At 42.7% G+C, this 18,261-nt stretch overlaps 1 protein-coding gene, 1 long non-coding RNA gene and 1 other non-coding gene across 15 annotated transcripts in view; 1 reads left to right on the top strand and 2 right to left on the bottom strand.

The window, feature by feature from the left end:
- The window catches only part of LOC128115865 (uncharacterized), a 56,372-nt gene extending 55,043 nt beyond the window's left edge, over positions 1-1,329 (bottom strand). For 2 of the 3 annotated variants that reach the window (XR_008220309.1, XR_008220310.1), the window contains exon 1: positions 1,194-1,324. This is a non-coding gene — a long non-coding RNA (uncharacterized LOC128115865). Of the gene's footprint in view, positions 1-1,193 lie in introns of all 3 variants that reach the window. The other variant, XR_008220311.1, reaches the window with a different exon arrangement.
- A 54-nt stretch (positions 1,330-1,383) lies between these two features.
- Positions 1,384-18,261, top strand: part of LOC128115864 (zinc finger protein 431-like) — a 101,402-nt gene continuing 84,524 nt past the window's right edge. For 2 of the 11 annotated variants that reach the window (XM_052746993.1, XM_052746994.1), the window contains exon 1: positions 1,403-1,535. In XM_052746993.1, coding sequence (XP_052602953.1) covers positions 1,533-1,535 — 3 coding nt within the window. In that variant the 5' untranslated portion in view covers positions 1,403-1,532. Of the gene's footprint in view, positions 1,536-18,261 lie in introns of all 11 variants that reach the window. The other 9 variants (XR_008220304.1, XM_052746996.1, XR_008220302.1 and 6 more) reach the window with 6 other exon arrangements.
- Positions 7,883-8,023, bottom strand: LOC128116142 (small nucleolar RNA SNORA43). The gene has a single exon (XR_008220398.1). It is a non-coding gene; the product is annotated as a small nucleolar RNA SNORA43 (small nucleolar RNA).

Consider the following 18,261-nt stretch of genomic DNA (forward strand, 5'->3'; position numbering starts at 1 on the left):
AGGGATGGAATGGAAGAGCAATGAAAGAGATACCATGATAGAGGGAGACACCATGGGGATAGGGAGAAACTGGGTGCTAGGATTTCCCAGAAATCCACAAAGATGACCCCACCTTAGACTACTAGCTATAGTGGAGAGGGTGCCTGAAGTAGCCTACCCCAGCAATCAGATTAGTGAATACCCTAACTGTCATCATAGAGCCTTTCTCCAGTAACCGATGAAGCAGATGCAGAGATCCACAGCCAAGCACTAGGCCAAGCTCCAGGAGTCCATTCCAAGAGAGAGAGGAGGGATTCTATGAGCAAGGGGCATTAAGATCATGATGGGGAAATGTACACAGACAACCAAACCAAACTAATGGGAACTCACAAACTGTGGACCAATAGCTGTGGAGCCTCTATGGGACTGGACTAGGCCCTCTGCATAAGCAAGACAGTTAGTTGTGTAGCTTGATCTGCTTACGGGGGTCCACTGGCAATGGGATCAGGATCCATCCCTAGGGCATGAGCGGGCTTTTTAGAGCCCACTGCCTATGGTGGGACACCTTACACAGCCTTGGTCCAGGGGAGGGGCTTGGACCTGCCTCAACTAAGTGTATCAGGCTCTGCTTACTCCCTAAGGGAGGCCTTGCTTTGGAGCAGGTGGGAATGGGGGTTGGGATAGGAGGAAAGACTAGAGGATGGAAGGAAGGAGCGGAGGAGATCTGTGGTTGGTATGCAAAATGAACAGGAAATTTCTTAATAAAAAAGAAAAGAAATATAAGAGGAAAGGACATGGCTGCTGCTAGGTATGGTGGAAGAGATCGTTTATTGTAGATAAAAGGCAGAATGTAGGGAAATGCAGGGACATCTGGGAGAGTCCAGAGTGGAAATGAGCCTGATCCATGTGAGAAGAGGAGCTAGGGGAGAGGAGAGACAGACCAAGAGGCCAGGAAGGTAATGGGTAGATGGGGGGAAAAAAGTCAAGTTACTGAAATGTTTGGATTATAGGGAAGGGCAGCCCAGACCCTGGGCTGGGGAAGTTCAGAATAGGGGGTAGGGTATGCCAGCCAAACCCCATAACAGATAGGGACTGAGGGATGCTGGGAGAATCTGGCAGCCAGTGTCTTCTTTGTTAAATAGGCACCTCAGCCGTTGGTCCCAGGTTTGAGACCTGACATCCTGTGCACAGGAGGAAGAAGGGGAAGAGCTTACCGAGTGCAGGGAAAGTGGGAGGACAATTTTGCTGTTCACGCTCAAGTTCTGCTGCAATGACAATCTCTGCAGTTCTGAGCCTGGGGTGGAAGCCAGGGCTGGGGACCCTAACGCTGTGTCCCTTCACAGTAATGTGTCTCTAAGGGATCTGCTCCTGTCACTCAGGCCACACTAGCAAATCAGGGCTCCGAAGCTTACTACCATTCAGGATAGGGGAGGGCACTTCCGGTCCGCCATGCTGCACGCTCCGCGGCTCCAGGGCTGAGGGAGACGCCGTTACAGTTGCGCTGACCCGCTGCCGGGAGCAGTGAGGAGAGCCGGGAGAGCTCGGAATCCGCCATGGTGAGCGAAGGGTCGCCGTCCCCACGCGGGGAGGAGCCGCGGGAGCCGGGGTGGGGTCCCGGGGCTGTAGGAACCGGCGGCCGACGCGGAGCCCCATGAGGTCCGTGGGTTCCCTGAGGCCCCTCCTGTTCTCTGTCCGGCCCTGTGGCCTCTGAATGACTTATATCTGTGGGCTGCGGCGGCTGCGGCTGTGCAGAACACGGGGATGCCGGGGAGGGGAGAGCGGGGGAGGGGACAAGACACTGTGTGGATATGTCCTATTGCTGACTACACTGTTCAGGCCCCACATGTGAGAGTTTCATTGTCTCCTGGGAAGTAGACTTGTTAACTCGCAGAGCCGTGGTCTCTCTAGTGTCTTCTAGAAGTTCTGCACTTGGCCCTGAACATTCAGGTGTAGGATTCGCCTGCAGTTAATTCTGTGCATGGCGTAAAGTCTGTGTCATAAACCCATTTGCATGTAGATGCCAGGGTGGTCCAGTCACGTGTGTCAGCAAGGCCAGACTTACTGGGTTTCCTGGCCTCATGTGTTAAAATTTTTGACTACATTGTGTTTTTATTTGAGTTTGCTCTCATGATCTGTTGATCTCTTAATTCTTTCCCAGATAGTACAATCCTTATTGCAGTTGTATGGGAAGTTTTAAAGTCAGATGGTATCAAGAGTGTGTGCTGTTTACCTAATATTGTGTTGATCATTTTTTTTTTCATTCATGATGACCTTTTGTCATCAGTTTTCTGTAATGGATAGAAAAATTGTTAGACTTTTTATTGGAGTGTTGCTGAATCTATAGCTTAAATTCCGTACTGGAATAATACTGAGTCTTCCTGTCTTACAATCATGGAATTTCTCTCCTTTGATCGAGTATCTTGATTCTTTTAATTACAAAATTATAGTTTTTGCTACAGATATTTGTCACATTTGTGTGTATTTCTGGCTTATTTAATTATGGTGACATAAGATGTATGAGGGTATGTGTTTTTAATTTTTCAATATTTTATTTCATGTGTATGAGTGTGTTGTACAAATCCTAAATGGTTTAATAAAACCCCGGAGCCAGGTGTTAGGGTAAATGCTGAAAGATCAGAGGAAACAAGCCACAGCCACTTCTCACCTCGCCAGTTCCTCAGCCGATCCTCTCTCCATGAATCCTCAGACTGAATGCCCCTGAGTCCTCAGCTGAAAGGGTCTCAGCCAAAAGGCCTTAGTTCTTGTGTCCTCTCCCCTTATATGCCTTTCTCCGCCCAGCCATTTCACTTCCTTCCTAGTGCTGGGATTAATGATGTGTGTGCTTCCCAAATACTTGCAGCAAAGGCATGAGATCTCAAGTGCTGGGATTAAGGTGTGTGACTACCACGTGCTAGGATTAAAGGTGTGTGCCACCACTGCCTGGCTCTGTTTCTTTCCTGGACTGAGTCAATCTCATGTAGTCCAGGGTGGCTTTGAACTCACAGAGATCCAGATGGATCTCTGCCTCCTGAGTGCTAGGATTAAGGATGTGTGCTACCACTGCCTGGCCTGTATGTTTAATCTAGTGGCTGGTTCTGTCCTCTGATCCTCAGGCAAACTTTATTTGATACACAATATATCACCACATGGGTGATTTGCTTGCACATGTGTATGTTTACCACATGTGTTTTGTGCCCACAGAAGACAGAAGGAGGCATCAGATCCCCTACAACAGCATTTAGGGATGATTGTGTGCCACCATGTTAGAGTTGGGAACCAAACCCAGGACTTCTACAAGAGCAACAAGTGGTGGAAACTGCTGAGCCATCTCTCTAGTCCTAAACTTGATTTTCAAAACTTTATATATATGTGTGTGTGTGTGTGTACGCACAAGTATATGCTGAAAAACAAGTGTTAAGAGAGTTGAGGTTTGCTTAACAATCTGTCTTTGGGATTTGGGATATGACTCAGTAGGTATGCTGGTTAGATTTGGTCAGCTTGACAGAAGCTAGAGTCACATTGACGTAATAGGGCCCATCCCACTGTGGTTGGTGCTGCCCTGGGCAGGTGATGCTGAATTGTATAAGGAAGCCAACTGAGCAAGCCATGATAGAAGGGATGGTAACCAGCATTTCTTGAAGTTGACAGCATATGTGGAATGCATAAGCCTATTGTGTATACAAGTTAGCAGATCTGTTCCCAGCCAGCTCCTCTGTGTGTGTTAAGTAGAGCTGGAGACTTGTAATTACTGAAGAGATTTTTCTCAATCTCTAAGTGTGTGGCATGACTTCTCATTGTGATGGCACATTATTTCCAGAATAGTTGCACCTTCAAGGTTTCAGGAAATATTTTGAGACAAGGTTTGTTATGTTGACTTTCTTTGCCTTGATCCTGAGATGTTTAGGTCCACAGGGCATTGACCCTGTTGTCCTCCTGACTGAACCTCCTCAATTCTTGATTAAACGTTTGTAGTTCCACACTTGTAAAACTACCTGTTTGAGTCACAGATTATACTAACAGGAAAATGATTTGTGTATGAAACATAGCTTCTCTATTGAGACCAGAATAGAAGGAATAGTTTATTGTGTATAGCGTAGAGGAAAATAGGCTAGGCAATAGCTAGATTAGAGATTAAGTCATCAACCTGCAGGTGTCTCTGTTATAAAGACCAGTTTGATTGGGCAGAGTGAGTGCCTTTCTGTGTACTTCCCAAGTATGTGTTAAATCATGTCATATGAATGAAGGAAAACCAAATTGGTGTGTATACAATTTGGGGAGGTTAGCTTGAGCCACTGAAATTTCTGATTAGGCAACTCTCTCATGTTGGTAAGTGCAAACCTGGTTGACCCACTTCAGTCTGGTGAGAGAATTGAGACACAGGGCATTTGACTATGGCTTGTGTGTAAGCATACAACACTTAGCAGCTAACATTTAACACAGGGTAGGGTCATACTGTCTCTTAAAAAAGGTGGACTTGAGTTCTGTGCAGGATGATTAGTATAGATCTGTTTTTCATTCTTCTACATACAGACATCCAGTTTGACCAGCATTATTTGTTGAAGATGTTAGTCTTCAGAACAGTATGTATTTCTATTTCTTAAAAAAAAAAAAAAACCTCAGGTGCTTATAGGAGTGTGGGTTTATTCTTGGCCTTCATTTCAATTTCATTGAGCATTGTGTCTGTTTTTATGTCAATACCATGTGGTTTTACTACTATACCTCTGTGGTAAAAGATACAATCTGGAATAGTGAGACCTCCAGCAGTTCCTTTATTGATCAGAATTGCTTTAGCTATCCTGGACGTTTATCCATTTGATGTTGAGAATTGTTCTTTCATGATCTGTAAACATTGTGTTGGGATTTTGATGGGGATTGCATTGAATGTGTAGATTGCTTTGGGTAGGATTGCCAATTTTACTATGTCAGCCCTACTAGTCTATGAGCTTGGGAGATCTTTTCAACTTCTCATGTCTTCTTCAATTTCTGTCCCCAAAGACTTGAAGTTTTATCATAAAAGCCTTTCACTTGCTTGGTTAGAGTTACCCCAAGGTATTTTATATAATTCGAGACAGTTTTGAAAGGTGTCACTCCTGTTTTCTTTCTTAGCTCTTTTGTCATTTGTACGTAGGAGAGCTATTTATTTTTGTGAGATAATTGTATATCCAGCCACTTTGCTGAAAGTGTTTATCAGCCATAGGAGTTCCTCTGTGGAATTTTTTGGGCCACTTACTAGTTCTATCACATCATCTGCAAGTAAAAATACTTTTGCTTCTTCCTTTCCAATTTTATCCCCTTGATCTCATTTAGTTGTCTTATTGCTCTAGTTAAAGTTCTATATTGAACAGATAAGGTGCAAGTGGACAGTCTTGTCTTGTTCCTGAGTTTAGGTGAATAACTGAGTTTCTCTCCATTTAATTTTATGTTGACTGTATGCTTGCTGGAAATTGCCCTTATTTTGTTTAGGTATGTTACCTGTATCCCTTATCTCTGCAGGACTTTTGTCATGAAGGGGTGTTCGATTTTTGTCAAAGGACTTTTCTGAATCTTATGAGATGATCTTGTATTTCTTTTCTTTCGGTTTGTTTACATGGTGGTTACTTTCCTTAATTTTTGTAAGTTGATCATTTCTGCATTGGGATGAAGCCTACTTGATCATGGGTGGATAATCTTTTTGATGTGTTCTTGGATTTGGTTTGTGAGTATTTTATTGACAAGTTTTGCATCTATGTTCATAAGGGAAGTTGGTTTATAACTTTCTTTGTTGGGTCTTTATGTGCTTTGGGTTTCAAGCTGTGTCCTCCTAAAATGAATTTGGCAATATTCCTTTTTTTGTTTCTATATATATATATATATAATTTATGATAATATAATTTAATAATATGATTTTTTATGTTACAAATAAAAAGAAAAATAATATATGTTGGTTTTTAGAGATGGGTTTCTCTGTGCAGCAGCTCTGGCTGTCATGAAATTAACTAGCTTTTGTAGACTAGGCTGGCTTTGAACTCAGAAAAATCCACCCACCTCTTCCTCCCAAGTGCTGGGATTAAAGGTCACCACTTGAATTAATTAAAGTGGGTCACCACTGCCAGGCTGTTCCTTCTGTTTCTATTTTGTGGAATAATTTGAGTAGTATTAGTATTAACTCTTATTAGAACATCTGGTAGAATTCTGCACTAAAACCATCTGGCCCTGGGTTTTTTTTCTTTGGCGGTGTGGGGGAGGGAGGGATGATAGTTTAATGACTGCTTCTATTTCCTTAGGTGTTGTATGTCTATTTAAGTTATTTATCCAATTTTTATTTAATTTTAGCAAGTGGTGCCTATTGAGAAAATTATCTATTTGGTTTAGATTTCCTATTTGGCTGAGTACAGTTTTTAAAGTATGTCCTTATGAGTCTGGATTTCTTCTGTGTCTGTTGTTATGCGCTCCAGTGCTGATAATAAAAGTGCATGTCATTATGCCTAACCTCAGTGTTTACTATTGAAATGTTGCTACCTGGAGGATGTAGCTTGGTAGGGAAAAAAATGCAAGGCTAACATTGGTTGGTTATTGACCTTGAGGCCAGCATGGGCTAGTTGAGACCTGTTTCTCCAACACAGAAACAGCTCTGAGTGGTGGTGCACAAGTGTAATACTAGTTCTCAGGAGGCAGAGGCAGAAGGATCAAAGTAAGTTCAACCTAGTGTTTGCATGTGGTTCCAGATCAGTCAGGTCTACATAGTGAAACCTTGTGCCCAACAAAAAAATCAGGCATGATGTCATAACCTGTGGAAAAAAATTCCTCCAAGTAAGACTTGCAATGGAAACCAGAGTGTTGGGGATGTAGGGGAAGGGTACTGCACTTGACCTAGCATATACAAGGCTCTGGGTCGCATTGTAGCACCTCACAAAATGAGATAGAATCCTTTAATGTGGCCCCTGATCTCCTGCACCTCCCTGTGCAGCCCATGCTAGTCTGATGCTTAAATTACAGGCATGTATCATTTCACCTTGATATATTGTTTAAAAGTCTCCTGAAGAGTTTGGGTAAAGACTTCCTAATCAAACAGAAGTAGTAACAGCAGAATGTATTTACATTCCTCTAGCCCCAGGAGTTAAATTCAGCAGGACATAGGCTCTGGCAGTTGCCCTCTGTTCTCCACTTCAGAGGTTACTCATCCAGGTTTCCATTTAATCCAGTTTAATTGAACCATCGGTGACTGGCTATTTTATGCCCTCCTACTTCTAAAGGGGCTTCCCAGCAGATCTCGGCTTCTTGTCTCTGGACCAAGATGTTGCTTCTTGTGCTTCACTATGCTAAAGGGGAACCCCTGCAGAAATGTTTATATGTGTCACAGCACCTACACCCAGTTTGCCCCTCCTTCATAATTATCAGTGATAAGGCCATGTGCAGTTGAGTGGGTGGAAATGTTGAGTCTTAGAGGACGCTCCATCCCTAATGCCACTACCACAGACCTCACTTCACCAATCTTGGAAGTACAGTCAAACTCAAGACAATAATTCATAATTTAGGACTTGGGCTACCAAGATGAGATGTGTGGAGCTGCCCAAGGCCTGTTTCCATGGTTTTGCAGGTCCCTGGTGAGGTTACAGAGGCTGCACCTGAGGCCCATGGCCTAAAATCATATCTGCACCCATCCCAATCAGCCATGTGGCCAAGAGGTAGGCCTTGTTCCTGGTTTCTGAACCTGGAAGATGAAAAGGGGTGAATAGTTGCTTAGATTTTCTTGGCCTCTCAATGTTTTCTGGAAAAGCCAGTTTCCATACTCCTCCACCTCCAAAGATCCATCTTGCTAAAATGCTGACCATGCAACTCTTTGGTGATCCCCTGAGGTCTGACTTTGGGATCTGGCCAACATCATCAAAGTCAGTCCCTAGGGCCACCTCAACATGGCTCTGCAAAATGTCATGCTATGAAACATTCTTAGTGCCCACTGGCTTCTGAACACTGAGCTTACAAATAGCCACTTGCTCTTTGCCCCCATGTCACGGCACAGCTGAGCAACTGTGCTGTGCCGTGGTGCTGACAGCGGTAGGACAGCATCTTCAAGGAGGGCAGCCCAGCATTTTGAGCAGCATCCCTTTAATCCCAGCAGTCTGGAGGCAGCCACTGGCAGATTCCTCAGAGTTCTGGGCCACCCTGTTCCAATGGTGAGTTTCAGGCCAGCAAGAAAACATAGTGTGGTACTGTCTCAACAACAAACCTAACAACAAACAAAACAGGGTGCATTACATTGGACAGACTGAACGAAGGAGATCGCTCAGTGAACACAGTTGTTTGCAAGCATATGAAGCATATGACCAACTGAATTCAGTCCTAAAAACCCACCTAAAACTTGCAAGGAGAGACTCCACAAAGTTGTCTTTTGAACGCCACAAGAGCCGTGATATTTACATGCTCCCCCACCACTCACAGAAACACAATAACAAAGTATTTTAAAAGTGAGACAAGAATTCCTTCTGTTGCTCAGGCAGGACTTGATATGAATTGGGGTGTGTGTCCCTGCACCATGGATCCAGAAATTATCCTGTGTTTCTGTTCTTAAGATCTTAAATTTTATTTAGGTGGATGGGTATTTTTCCTATATGTGTTTTTGCACTATGTGCATGGAATGCTCTGAAGAAGCTAGAAGTGGGTTTCAGGTCCTCTGGAACTGCAATTACAGATGGGTTTGAGATGTCATGTAGATGGGAAGAATTAAAATTTGGTCCTCTGCAAGAATGGCCAGTGCTGTGAACATGTTAGACATCTCTCCAGACCTTTATTCAGATACATAATAATGTATTTTTATTCCCAGGAGCAACTTGGGTGTTAGGCCAAAATATTTCATTGCAGGCTGGTTTGAAAACATACTTCTATGTGCGCTGGAGAGATGGCTCTGAAGTTAAACGCATTGGTTGTTCTTCCAGAAGACTGGGGTTCAGTTCCCAGCACCCACATGGACCTTCTGTAATTCCAGTCCCAGCGGATCCAACAAGCTTCTGGTGACTTCCAAGGGTATATCACAGACATGGAGGACAGACATACATGCAGGCAAAGCACATATACATGTATAATAAGGTTGTAAAAAACAGGTACTTCTACCACTCACTACTTTCTGTTCCCAGATGTCAAAGGAAAAGTCTAGGAGCACAGAAAGACTGGAGAAAGGATCATGTATCACTTCATCTGCCAGGCAAGCGATGACCCTCAGTGGCTTACCTGCAGATCTGTCAAGAAATGGTGGCCTATCCTCAGTTTTAACAGTCCAGAATATGGGAAATTCTAGACAGTGCAGAATGATGATAATGCTTGGTGGTGAATCTCAGGACTGCAGAGTAGGGTCTCTCAGATGAAAGGCATGCAAGCAAGCCTTCTGGTGCCTACTCCACATCTATGCAACAGCACAGGAGGAGGTTGGCCATGGATGGTTGTCATCTACCCAGCAGCTGGACGTACATCCAGGTAGTATATGTAAGTGTCACAGGACAGCAGTTTCAGGACCTTAGCCCCTGGGGGAGTCACTGCCCAGATGTATGGTGAACTCTTGAGGTCCCAGATCCTCAGAGGTGAGAAGGGTCCCCAATAAACTATTCCCATCACAAAGGAGCTCGATAATAAGCTGATGGCCATAAAACAGACTCAGTCTTCAGTCTGGATACTGTGTAAGCACTGTCTGAGCAGGCCTATGACAATGTCCATACCACAGAGACAGACTTTGGTGCATCCTGCTTAAGGGATTGATTTGACAGATCCTGTATTCATGATTCTTACTCATTTTATTACAAAGCTTTCTGTCTCTCTTTCTTTTTCTTCTCTTTGCCAACATGGAATAATAGAGTTAGTTGTTTAACGCAAAAGAAAGTGGGCAGGACATAAGGGAGCTGTGAAGAGATAACTTGGTAGGAAGTTAACTATGAATGCTTTGCTTCCTACTGCCATCCTGGTAGTGTAGTGAAAGAGCTCTATTTTGTTCAAAGGTTGAACTACCACATAGCTAAGCTGGTTTGCTGCTTTTTTTTCTCATTGTTTTCAGGGTTTTGTTTAGTTCTGACTTTGGGCAATGAGACATGTATGAACACATATGCCACAGCACACTCGTGAAGGACAGAGGACAAGTTGGAGGAATGGGTTCTCTCCTAGGATGACCACAAGTCCTCAGCCTTGGTTGCAGGTGTCTTTAGTCATTTAAACAACTGGCTGGTTCCTGTCATACACTCCCTTCTAATCCACCTATTTCAATATATTCATTGTAGGTGCTCTATTTTTATTTTTGGGGTAGAGAATACTGGGTACTTAGTCTAAAGCCCTTCCCATGTTTGGCAAGGATCTGTCCACTTAGCCTTAAACAAAACACTATTTTGAGGGAGGGTCTGGTTAAGTTGCCCAAGTTTTTTGTTAATTCAGTCTGTAGCCATACCAGGCCTTAAACTTAGGATGCACCTGCCTCAACCTTCCATGTGCTGGGATTCCAGGACTGCACTACCACATTCAGCTCGAAATTCTTTTTGGAGATTAGCAATTTGACTGCCTTCTTTTTAAAAGTAATAGAGCTAAATTCATATCAGTTATGGCATGTGCCTGCCTTTAATCCTAGCACTTGGGAGGCAGAGGCAGGCAGGTCTCTGTGAGTTGAAGGTCAGCCTGGTCTACAGAGCAAGTTCCAGGACAGCCAGGACTGTTACACAGAGAAAAACCAATAAATAAATAAATATATAAATAAATAAAATAAACCTTTGGTGTTGTTAATATTTTCTTATTCCCTATTGTGTCTATTTCATCTCCAATCTCTACTATTCTTTCTTTCTATGCCCTACCTTTCCATGCATTAATTTTTTTTTATTTTTGTATTTTTTTACATTTTCACATGTGTTTTTTTTGTTGTTGTTGTTTAGGTTGTAGGTGGGCCTTTTGGGAGCCAGGTCTGTGGAAACTTTCTCAGAGGCCCTGATGAAAGTGCTAAGAACACTACTTTTGTGTTCTGCCCAAGAGCTGACTTGACAAGGTCTGGTCAGGTGCTTGAGCCAGCCTCTTGGACTCAAGGGAACCAGCCTCTTCAGGCTGAGATGCTGTGGTTTTCAGTCTCATGGGCACTGTGAGCTCAGTCTGAGGTATCCTGTGTTCTTGCCATCATTGCTAAGTTATCTTTCTGTTGACTGTCCCATTCTCTACCTGCAAATACTGTATCAGCCCTGTACACCTTAATGAACTTGCTTACAAGAGCCATCACAGCTTATTCAAGACATACTGATCCCAAACCTTCTATCTTTAACATCTTATCCCAGGTGGTCACCCTGGTCACCTCCCACCCCTTTGGGGATCCTAAGTGTTGGTGTTCGGTGTCACAGACCAAGCTGATTTAATTTTATTTATTTGTTTGTTTGTTTATTTATTTATTGGTTCTTTGAGACAGGGTTTCTTTGTGTAGCCCTGGCTGTCCTGGAACTAGCTCTCTAGACCAGATTTAAACTTTTGATGTCCTCCCTCCACCTCTCAAATGCTGGCATGATAGGCCAGTGCCACCACAGAAGCCTGGAAAGTGTTACAGTCTTGATTACCAGTGTGCAGTTGAGAGAAGTGTGTGCCTTATTGATATTGCTTGCTCCTGCCTGGTGAATATCAGTCAGATGGTTTATATTTGACCTGGGTGGACTGGTCTCCCTCCCCTTCAGCTGTGAGGCAGGGCGATCACACTACTGTACATTGTTTAATGATCTCCGTCTGCTAGGTACCCTGTGCCCAGGAGGAGGTGCCTACTGAGTGCGGGTACAGTGCGGGGACGACTTTGCAGTCCAGGTGCGAGTTCTGCTGCATGCCAGTCTCTACTGCTCTGGGACAGTTCTGTGCCTGGAGTGGAAGCCTGGGCTGGGAACCACAGCACTCTGTCTCTAAGGGAGCTACCCATGTCACTCAGGCATCACTAGCCAATCAGCGACTCCAGATAGACTGCCAGTCAGAATGGGGGTGGAACTTCTGGTCTGCCATGCTGCAGGTTCTTGGGCTCTGTGCCTTAAGGATACTCGTGTATTTCTATGTGCTGCGCTGTGACCCACTACAGGGAGCTGTGAGGAGAGTGGGGCCAGGTCGGAGTCTGCGTCATGGTGAGTGAGGAGCCTGGGTTCCCACGGGGAGGGGCTAGGGGAGCAGGGAGGAGTCCTGGGAGCAGGACAGTGGGAACCGACTGGACCCTCAATGTCGCCAGAGATCTCAGGTTCCCTGAGATAGCTGGCAACTCCAAGGGGAAACAGGACTTCTGAATGGCATTTCTCTGCTGACTACGCCTGTGCAGAGCATGGGGAGTGGAGCCCTTGTGTGGAAACATCCTTGTTGCTGATGGCATCATGCAAGGCTAGCATGTGCCCTTTTCATCTTTACTGTGGAAGGTGTTACTGTAACAGTGTTGTTACTGTCACTCCCGCGGCTTTGAAGGAACCAGCAGACTTGAATGACATTACTCCACGGGCAGAGCCAGGGGAGTTGGAGCCCAGTTGTGGAAATATCCTTGTTGTTGACATCATGTTTCAAAGCATGTGCTTGCAGTCTATTTATGTCATTGTGGAAGGCAGATTTGCCACCTTGCAGAGCCCCAGTTTCTCAAGTGTTTCTAGAAATTCTGTACTTGGCAATGAACATTTAGGTGTAGGATCTCTCCACATTTAATTCTGTGCAAGGTGTAAAGTTTGTGTCATTAACACATTTGCGTGTAGCCGCCACAGTGGTCCAAGCACCTATGTCAGTAAGGCTAGACTTACTGGTTTTTCTGGTCTTGTGTCTTATTAATAGTGTTTTTGTTTCTAAGTTTGCTTGCATGTTCTGTTGATCTCTTCCCAGACAGCACAGTCTTTTTGTTGTTATTGTTATTTGTTTATTGAGACAGTGTTTCTCTGTGTAGCTCTTGCTAAAAACCTGGAACTTGCTTTTGTAGACCAGGCTGACCTTGAACTCACAGAGATCCACCTGCCCCTGCCTCCTGAGTACTGGGATTAAAGGCATGCGCTTTATACTCAAGGTTACCCCAGCTTTCTGCTAAAGCGAGCCCATCCTCCATTAGGCACAAGTCCCAGTGGGATCCCCACTTTTCAAAGGTTAATTGTGCATGATTGCACCTTTTCCTTTAAAAAGATACTTTAATTATTTATTTATTTTCTACTTTACATAGCATTGGTGTTTTGCCTGCATGCATATCTGTGTGAGGGTATCGAGTCCCCTAGAACTGGAGTTACAGACATGTAGGTGCTGGGAATTGAACCCAGGTCCTCTGGAAGAGCAGCCAGTGCTCTTAATTGCTGAGTCATTAAAAAGATACTTTAATTAGGCTAGCATGAGATGGTACTGCTGTCCTAGGGAGGTAGGTCCCACATAGCTAAGGAACAGATGAAAGATTTCATGGCTTCAAGCAGAGACAGTTGAGTCCTTCCATGTGTCTTACCACACAGATTGTACTGTGGAAGCCAATTGTCATGTAGGTCTTTCACCTTCTCAGTCCCCAGACACAAGATGTTGCTTGGCCCCATTTTATCCCAGTTGAGTCTGGTCTGGGCTGTGATCAGACAGATTTCTAATTCTCTGTGTTGGCTGTAATGGATGACCTTAAGATTTCAACTTGTTAAAATAGTAAGATCAAATTTCAAACCTTCGAAGTCTTGTATGGCACTTCTGCCCATTTAGAAATGCAGCTTTGGATGGCATCATCTACAGCAGTCACATTTCAGCATACCAAACCTGATCCAAGGTTTCCCAGGTTCTCTGAGGGAACAAGGGATAATGCCATGCACTCAGAGAAAAGATATGGACTTAAACCTAAGTTTGGAGGCCTTGAATTCTTTAATGTATTTTGTACTGCATAGAAATCTCTTAAGACATACGCCTGGAACAGCACGTTTTGGGGCAAACTGCACATTATTTAAATCATCATAATTACAGATCATAATGCACTTTAGGTGTTGTTTTTCAGTAGCTATAACATTTTTATTTACAAAGACAATTGAACAACTAATTAAACAAAGTTCCTAGTACTTTTATAACATATGGTACTGAGTAAAAACATTTTCCTCTATGAAGAGGGATCAAACAAAATTTACATAAGTATCTAGATTAACTCATTTTCCCATAGGCAGTACAAATTCTACAGGGTCTCATAGGAATTTTTTTTCTTTCTACTCGCTGAAGTACATGAAGTTCTTTCCACATGCTGCTTCCTATCACCTGACAGCCTTTTCAGTGGATTGTTATGAAGTGCTGTCCTTCCAACCCCAGGGGAAGGGCTGGACAGGTTTGCCTTTGGTTCCAGAGAGCCTTCATTATTGTCATCTATTATCCAGTCTCTCACCACCGAGAGCAGAGACTGTTTGTACTTCAGTTTTGCTTGTGGATTGAGGACGTTGTACACGCTAAGGGAATCAAAAAGACCACAGTTTATAAGATACAGCACTACTTTGTCCGTTTCATGGTTTTTCTTAGAGTGGAACAACACGAAAGGAATTGAGCTGCAGTGTCAGCGCCTTCCATTCCTTGATGCAGGTGGGTTTACAATATTCTCTCCCGTTTTCTATTTTTTTTTTCCTGTTGTTGAGACAGAAGTGTCATGGATTGTTGATATCATTCAGGCAACCCCCTTGTCTTTCCATGCTAGGAGAAGAATGTCAGTTTTCTTCCTTTTTGATGCTTTCATTTTTAAATTTCTTGGTACACCTCTACTCTCCCTAACAGTCCCACAGACTCTAGCTTTGTTCTGTAGCAGCAGTTCATCAGCAGATGTAGCGTTGCAATAATTATCTTGGTAAATATGATGCCATCTGCCAAGACTGGGTCCAAGGACTGAAAGAACAGTTTCTTACAGTTTCTTTCCTTCAACAGTGTATATTGCAGATATAGCCGGTGTCACTCTCATACACCATCTGAACAAGTAAACTGTATTCTGTTATTTTCACTGGGTTGTACATGTGAAATTTTAAATGTCCTCTCCATGGTATCATTCCCTCGTCCAAAGAAAACTGCTGCTTTGGTTTGTATATTATGTGAAATTTAGGCAGGAAATAATCCACCGGAAGTTGGATCTTGAAAATATCTCCGAGTGACTGTCCATTTTGGCATGATTGTTGAAATGTCAGAATGTCCATATTTACTCAAATCTATGGCAATTCTTGGTCTGTGAAAATATAGAGGTACATATCAAAGGATCTGTTCACCAGTAGTTTTCAAGCTGTCTTTTCCTGTTTGACTCATAAGAATAATTAGGCCAAGAAATTTCTTGGTGTCCTTTTGTGTAACTGGAGACCACTTTAGTGTTCTAGATGGTGTTTTGCATTTCATTACAATTTGATCATGATAGTTGGGCAACTCTTTGCACATCTCAAAAGATTCATCACCAAAAAAAGATTAGTAATGGAGGGTACAGAGTCACATTGAGTCAGAAATGTAGTGACCTAAGCATAACCTACAAACATCTGTAAGCGTGGTGGTGTGTCAGTTTCAAACCAACAGTTATCAGTAGCTTCGTCAGTGTTGGAATCACTTGAAAACACCACCACCTTGTTCTTCCTTACAGGGCTAATAATTTCACTGTTTGTAGAATCATCTCCAGAATCATCAAAACAGTCATCCACATCTTTGATCTCACTAGGAATATTGGATAAATTATTAAATATTTCCAGAAGTGTATCAGTTTCGTTGGTTTCCCTCCTTATTCTGAGCAAGGGCATTTCCAAAAGTGCCAGGAACTTGAAGACGAAGACTGTTTGAATGACCAAAATACAGTGTAACTACAGTGCTTAATGGGTTCCTGCAATTATATAATTTTTCATACATTAACCTGCAGTTTCCACCCATGAGATCGCTCCTTTCCATGTGGACAAGACAGTGTGTTTACATCTAAGATCCATAACAGATGGCACTTGAAACATGAGAAAATTCATGGGGGTCCTTAACAGATGACACGCAAAACAGGAAAGGAAACTTGTGAGGTCCCCTAACAGATAGCATGTGTAGTACGAAATGTGTTAATCTCTTCTTAAATGGGGTAGGGAAGGTTATATTAAGGAAGCCTGTAACCCAGCCAGAGAAGTTGGCTCCTCCTAATATTTGGAAATATTTTTTCCTTCCCTCTGTCTTTGTCTCCTCTCTCCCTCTCTTCCTGTCTCTGTTTGCTTTAATAACTTTCACTCTTTTCCTTTAGAGCTCTTTCTTCTTATCTTAGATTGTATCCTGTCATTGTGTATATTTGCTCAACACCCCCAGGTTTCTATCATTGAATGCTTAGTCCCCAATTAATGGAAGTAATTGTGTAAAATTGAGTTGTATGCCCTTATGGGGGTAGGAGTGTCTTGTTGTTAAGATGTGTATGTGGGCTTTGAGGTTTCAAAAGACCAGGGAAAGAGAAGTGTTTCTTTCTCCTGCCTTCCTGTGTATTGGGATATAAAACTCAGCCCCATGCCTACCCACTGAAGCTTCCTTTCAAGATGATAATGGATGAATGCTCTGTCACTATAATCAATCCCCAAATTAAAATCCTTCCATTATAAGAGTTGCCTTAGTCATAGTACTTATTCACAGCAATAGAACAGTCAGTAAGATAGGTTGTTTGTGTAATATTTTGGCATATTACCTCTCTGTATTCTGTTCATGTCCTGTGAAATCAAGTAAGGCTAAATGAAAGAGTAAAGAACTGATTTCTTGAGAAAACATTCCATCTGTGGTATGTTATTTATAGAATGTCTTTATTTCTTTATTTTATTTTTACCCTTTATTCATTCATTATAGGGATGTTCAGGTTCCAAGAGTTTGTAAGCTTTCTGATGCTTCTGCTGTGATTGATATCTAGCTCTAATCTGTGGTGATCTGATAAGATGCACGGAATTATTTTAGTGTTCTTACATCTCTTCAGACTTGCTTTGTGTCTATGTATATGGTCAATTTTGGAGAAAGTTCCATCAGGTGCTTGTGGGGCATTCACCAGAGAAGACTGCTAGGACATGGATTTATGCCAACAGAAAAATCTTTATTTGCCATCCTGCTACACTGAGTGTTCTAGATCCCAATGTAGGCCTGAGCCTTTTTCAGTTTGTGCTTTTAAGCAGGAAAACCATGTTCTGGGTTGACATATTTCAGTTAACAAGAATGTTTAGCGAGATGCAGAACTACAGACTAAAAAGTAAGTTTAGTACATTTATAGACTTCCCATAAATATGAATCTTAATGGATTAGGCCTTTGTTTTTTTTTTTTTGGCAGATGGTGTTGTCTACCTCCTGAGTTTTACAGCCTAAATGCCACTTCCATTATGGAGTCAGTTGTGATGAGGTCTGAGGGTCTGGGGCCTGTTACATTCCCCACTGGACCTAGTGAATGAACCAAATCATGAAGTCATCCTGTTTTATTTTAAGATTCAGGGACTCTGCCATTAGTCCAATCAGAACAATAATGGAGTAGTTATCTAGGGGAACCAAGAGAACAGACTGGTATCAATTATTTTTCCAACCACAATATTTTTTTAATTACTCTTGATCAATTAGTATAGACACAACAGATTTTTTTACAAAGCCATAGTTTCCTTTATATCATGAGAAGTAAGTCTAAGACTTTTCAATTTTGTAGGATCTTTTTTGTAAGGGACTCTAACTGTTGTTTCAATTCAGAAATGCAAACTTTTAATACTATCAGGTCCTGATAAACCTGTCTACTTAATTTGGAAAGTGTCAGAAGAGGGACATTTAGTGAAACCATTGGTACATGCCCACCAAGTAGTCTCAGTGGCTCAGTAATATTGTTGTTATCCTGATGAATTAACCCATAAAGGAGAACATTAATTTGGGTTACTGTCAGTCACTGTAAGTATTGTCAGTCAAAGGCTGACAGTCTGGTTAGTTCCTATCCCTGTGTAGTATGATGGGGGCCAGGTGTCTAAGCACAGCCAACAATCCTGGCCAATTTCTGGCTGGGAATGATTAACTCCACTCACATGGTCCCTTCCTGTGGCATAGAATCTGATTTTTCAGTTTCCTAAAGGCCAGAATCTTTTTAAAGAACTTTGCCAGGAATCTTCAGTTCACAAACCCTTTTTTTTTCTTCATGGAAACTCCCTTGTTTCTGGCAACCATGGAGCCTAGCCACATGGCCATGCATAGAATTGTAAACTCTGTATTTCTATCTCAAAAGATAAACCCCCATCTTCCTTTTCTCTAATATAGCCAGACATTTAAAGTGGGCTTTGGTGAGCAAAGGTCAAAATGAATATGGGTTGCTGGTTTGTACTTACTTTTGTGTATCTGTCTTCTTAGTTCCCAAGTTCAGGCCTTCAGGCAATG

This window comes from Peromyscus californicus, unplaced genomic scaffold (assembly GCF_007827085.1).
Source record: "Peromyscus californicus insignis strain IS unplaced genomic scaffold, ASM782708v3 Scaffold_1__1_contigs__length_55948999, whole genome shotgun sequence".
In the NCBI taxonomy this organism is placed as follows: domain Eukaryota; kingdom Metazoa; phylum Chordata; class Mammalia; order Rodentia; family Cricetidae; genus Peromyscus; species Peromyscus californicus.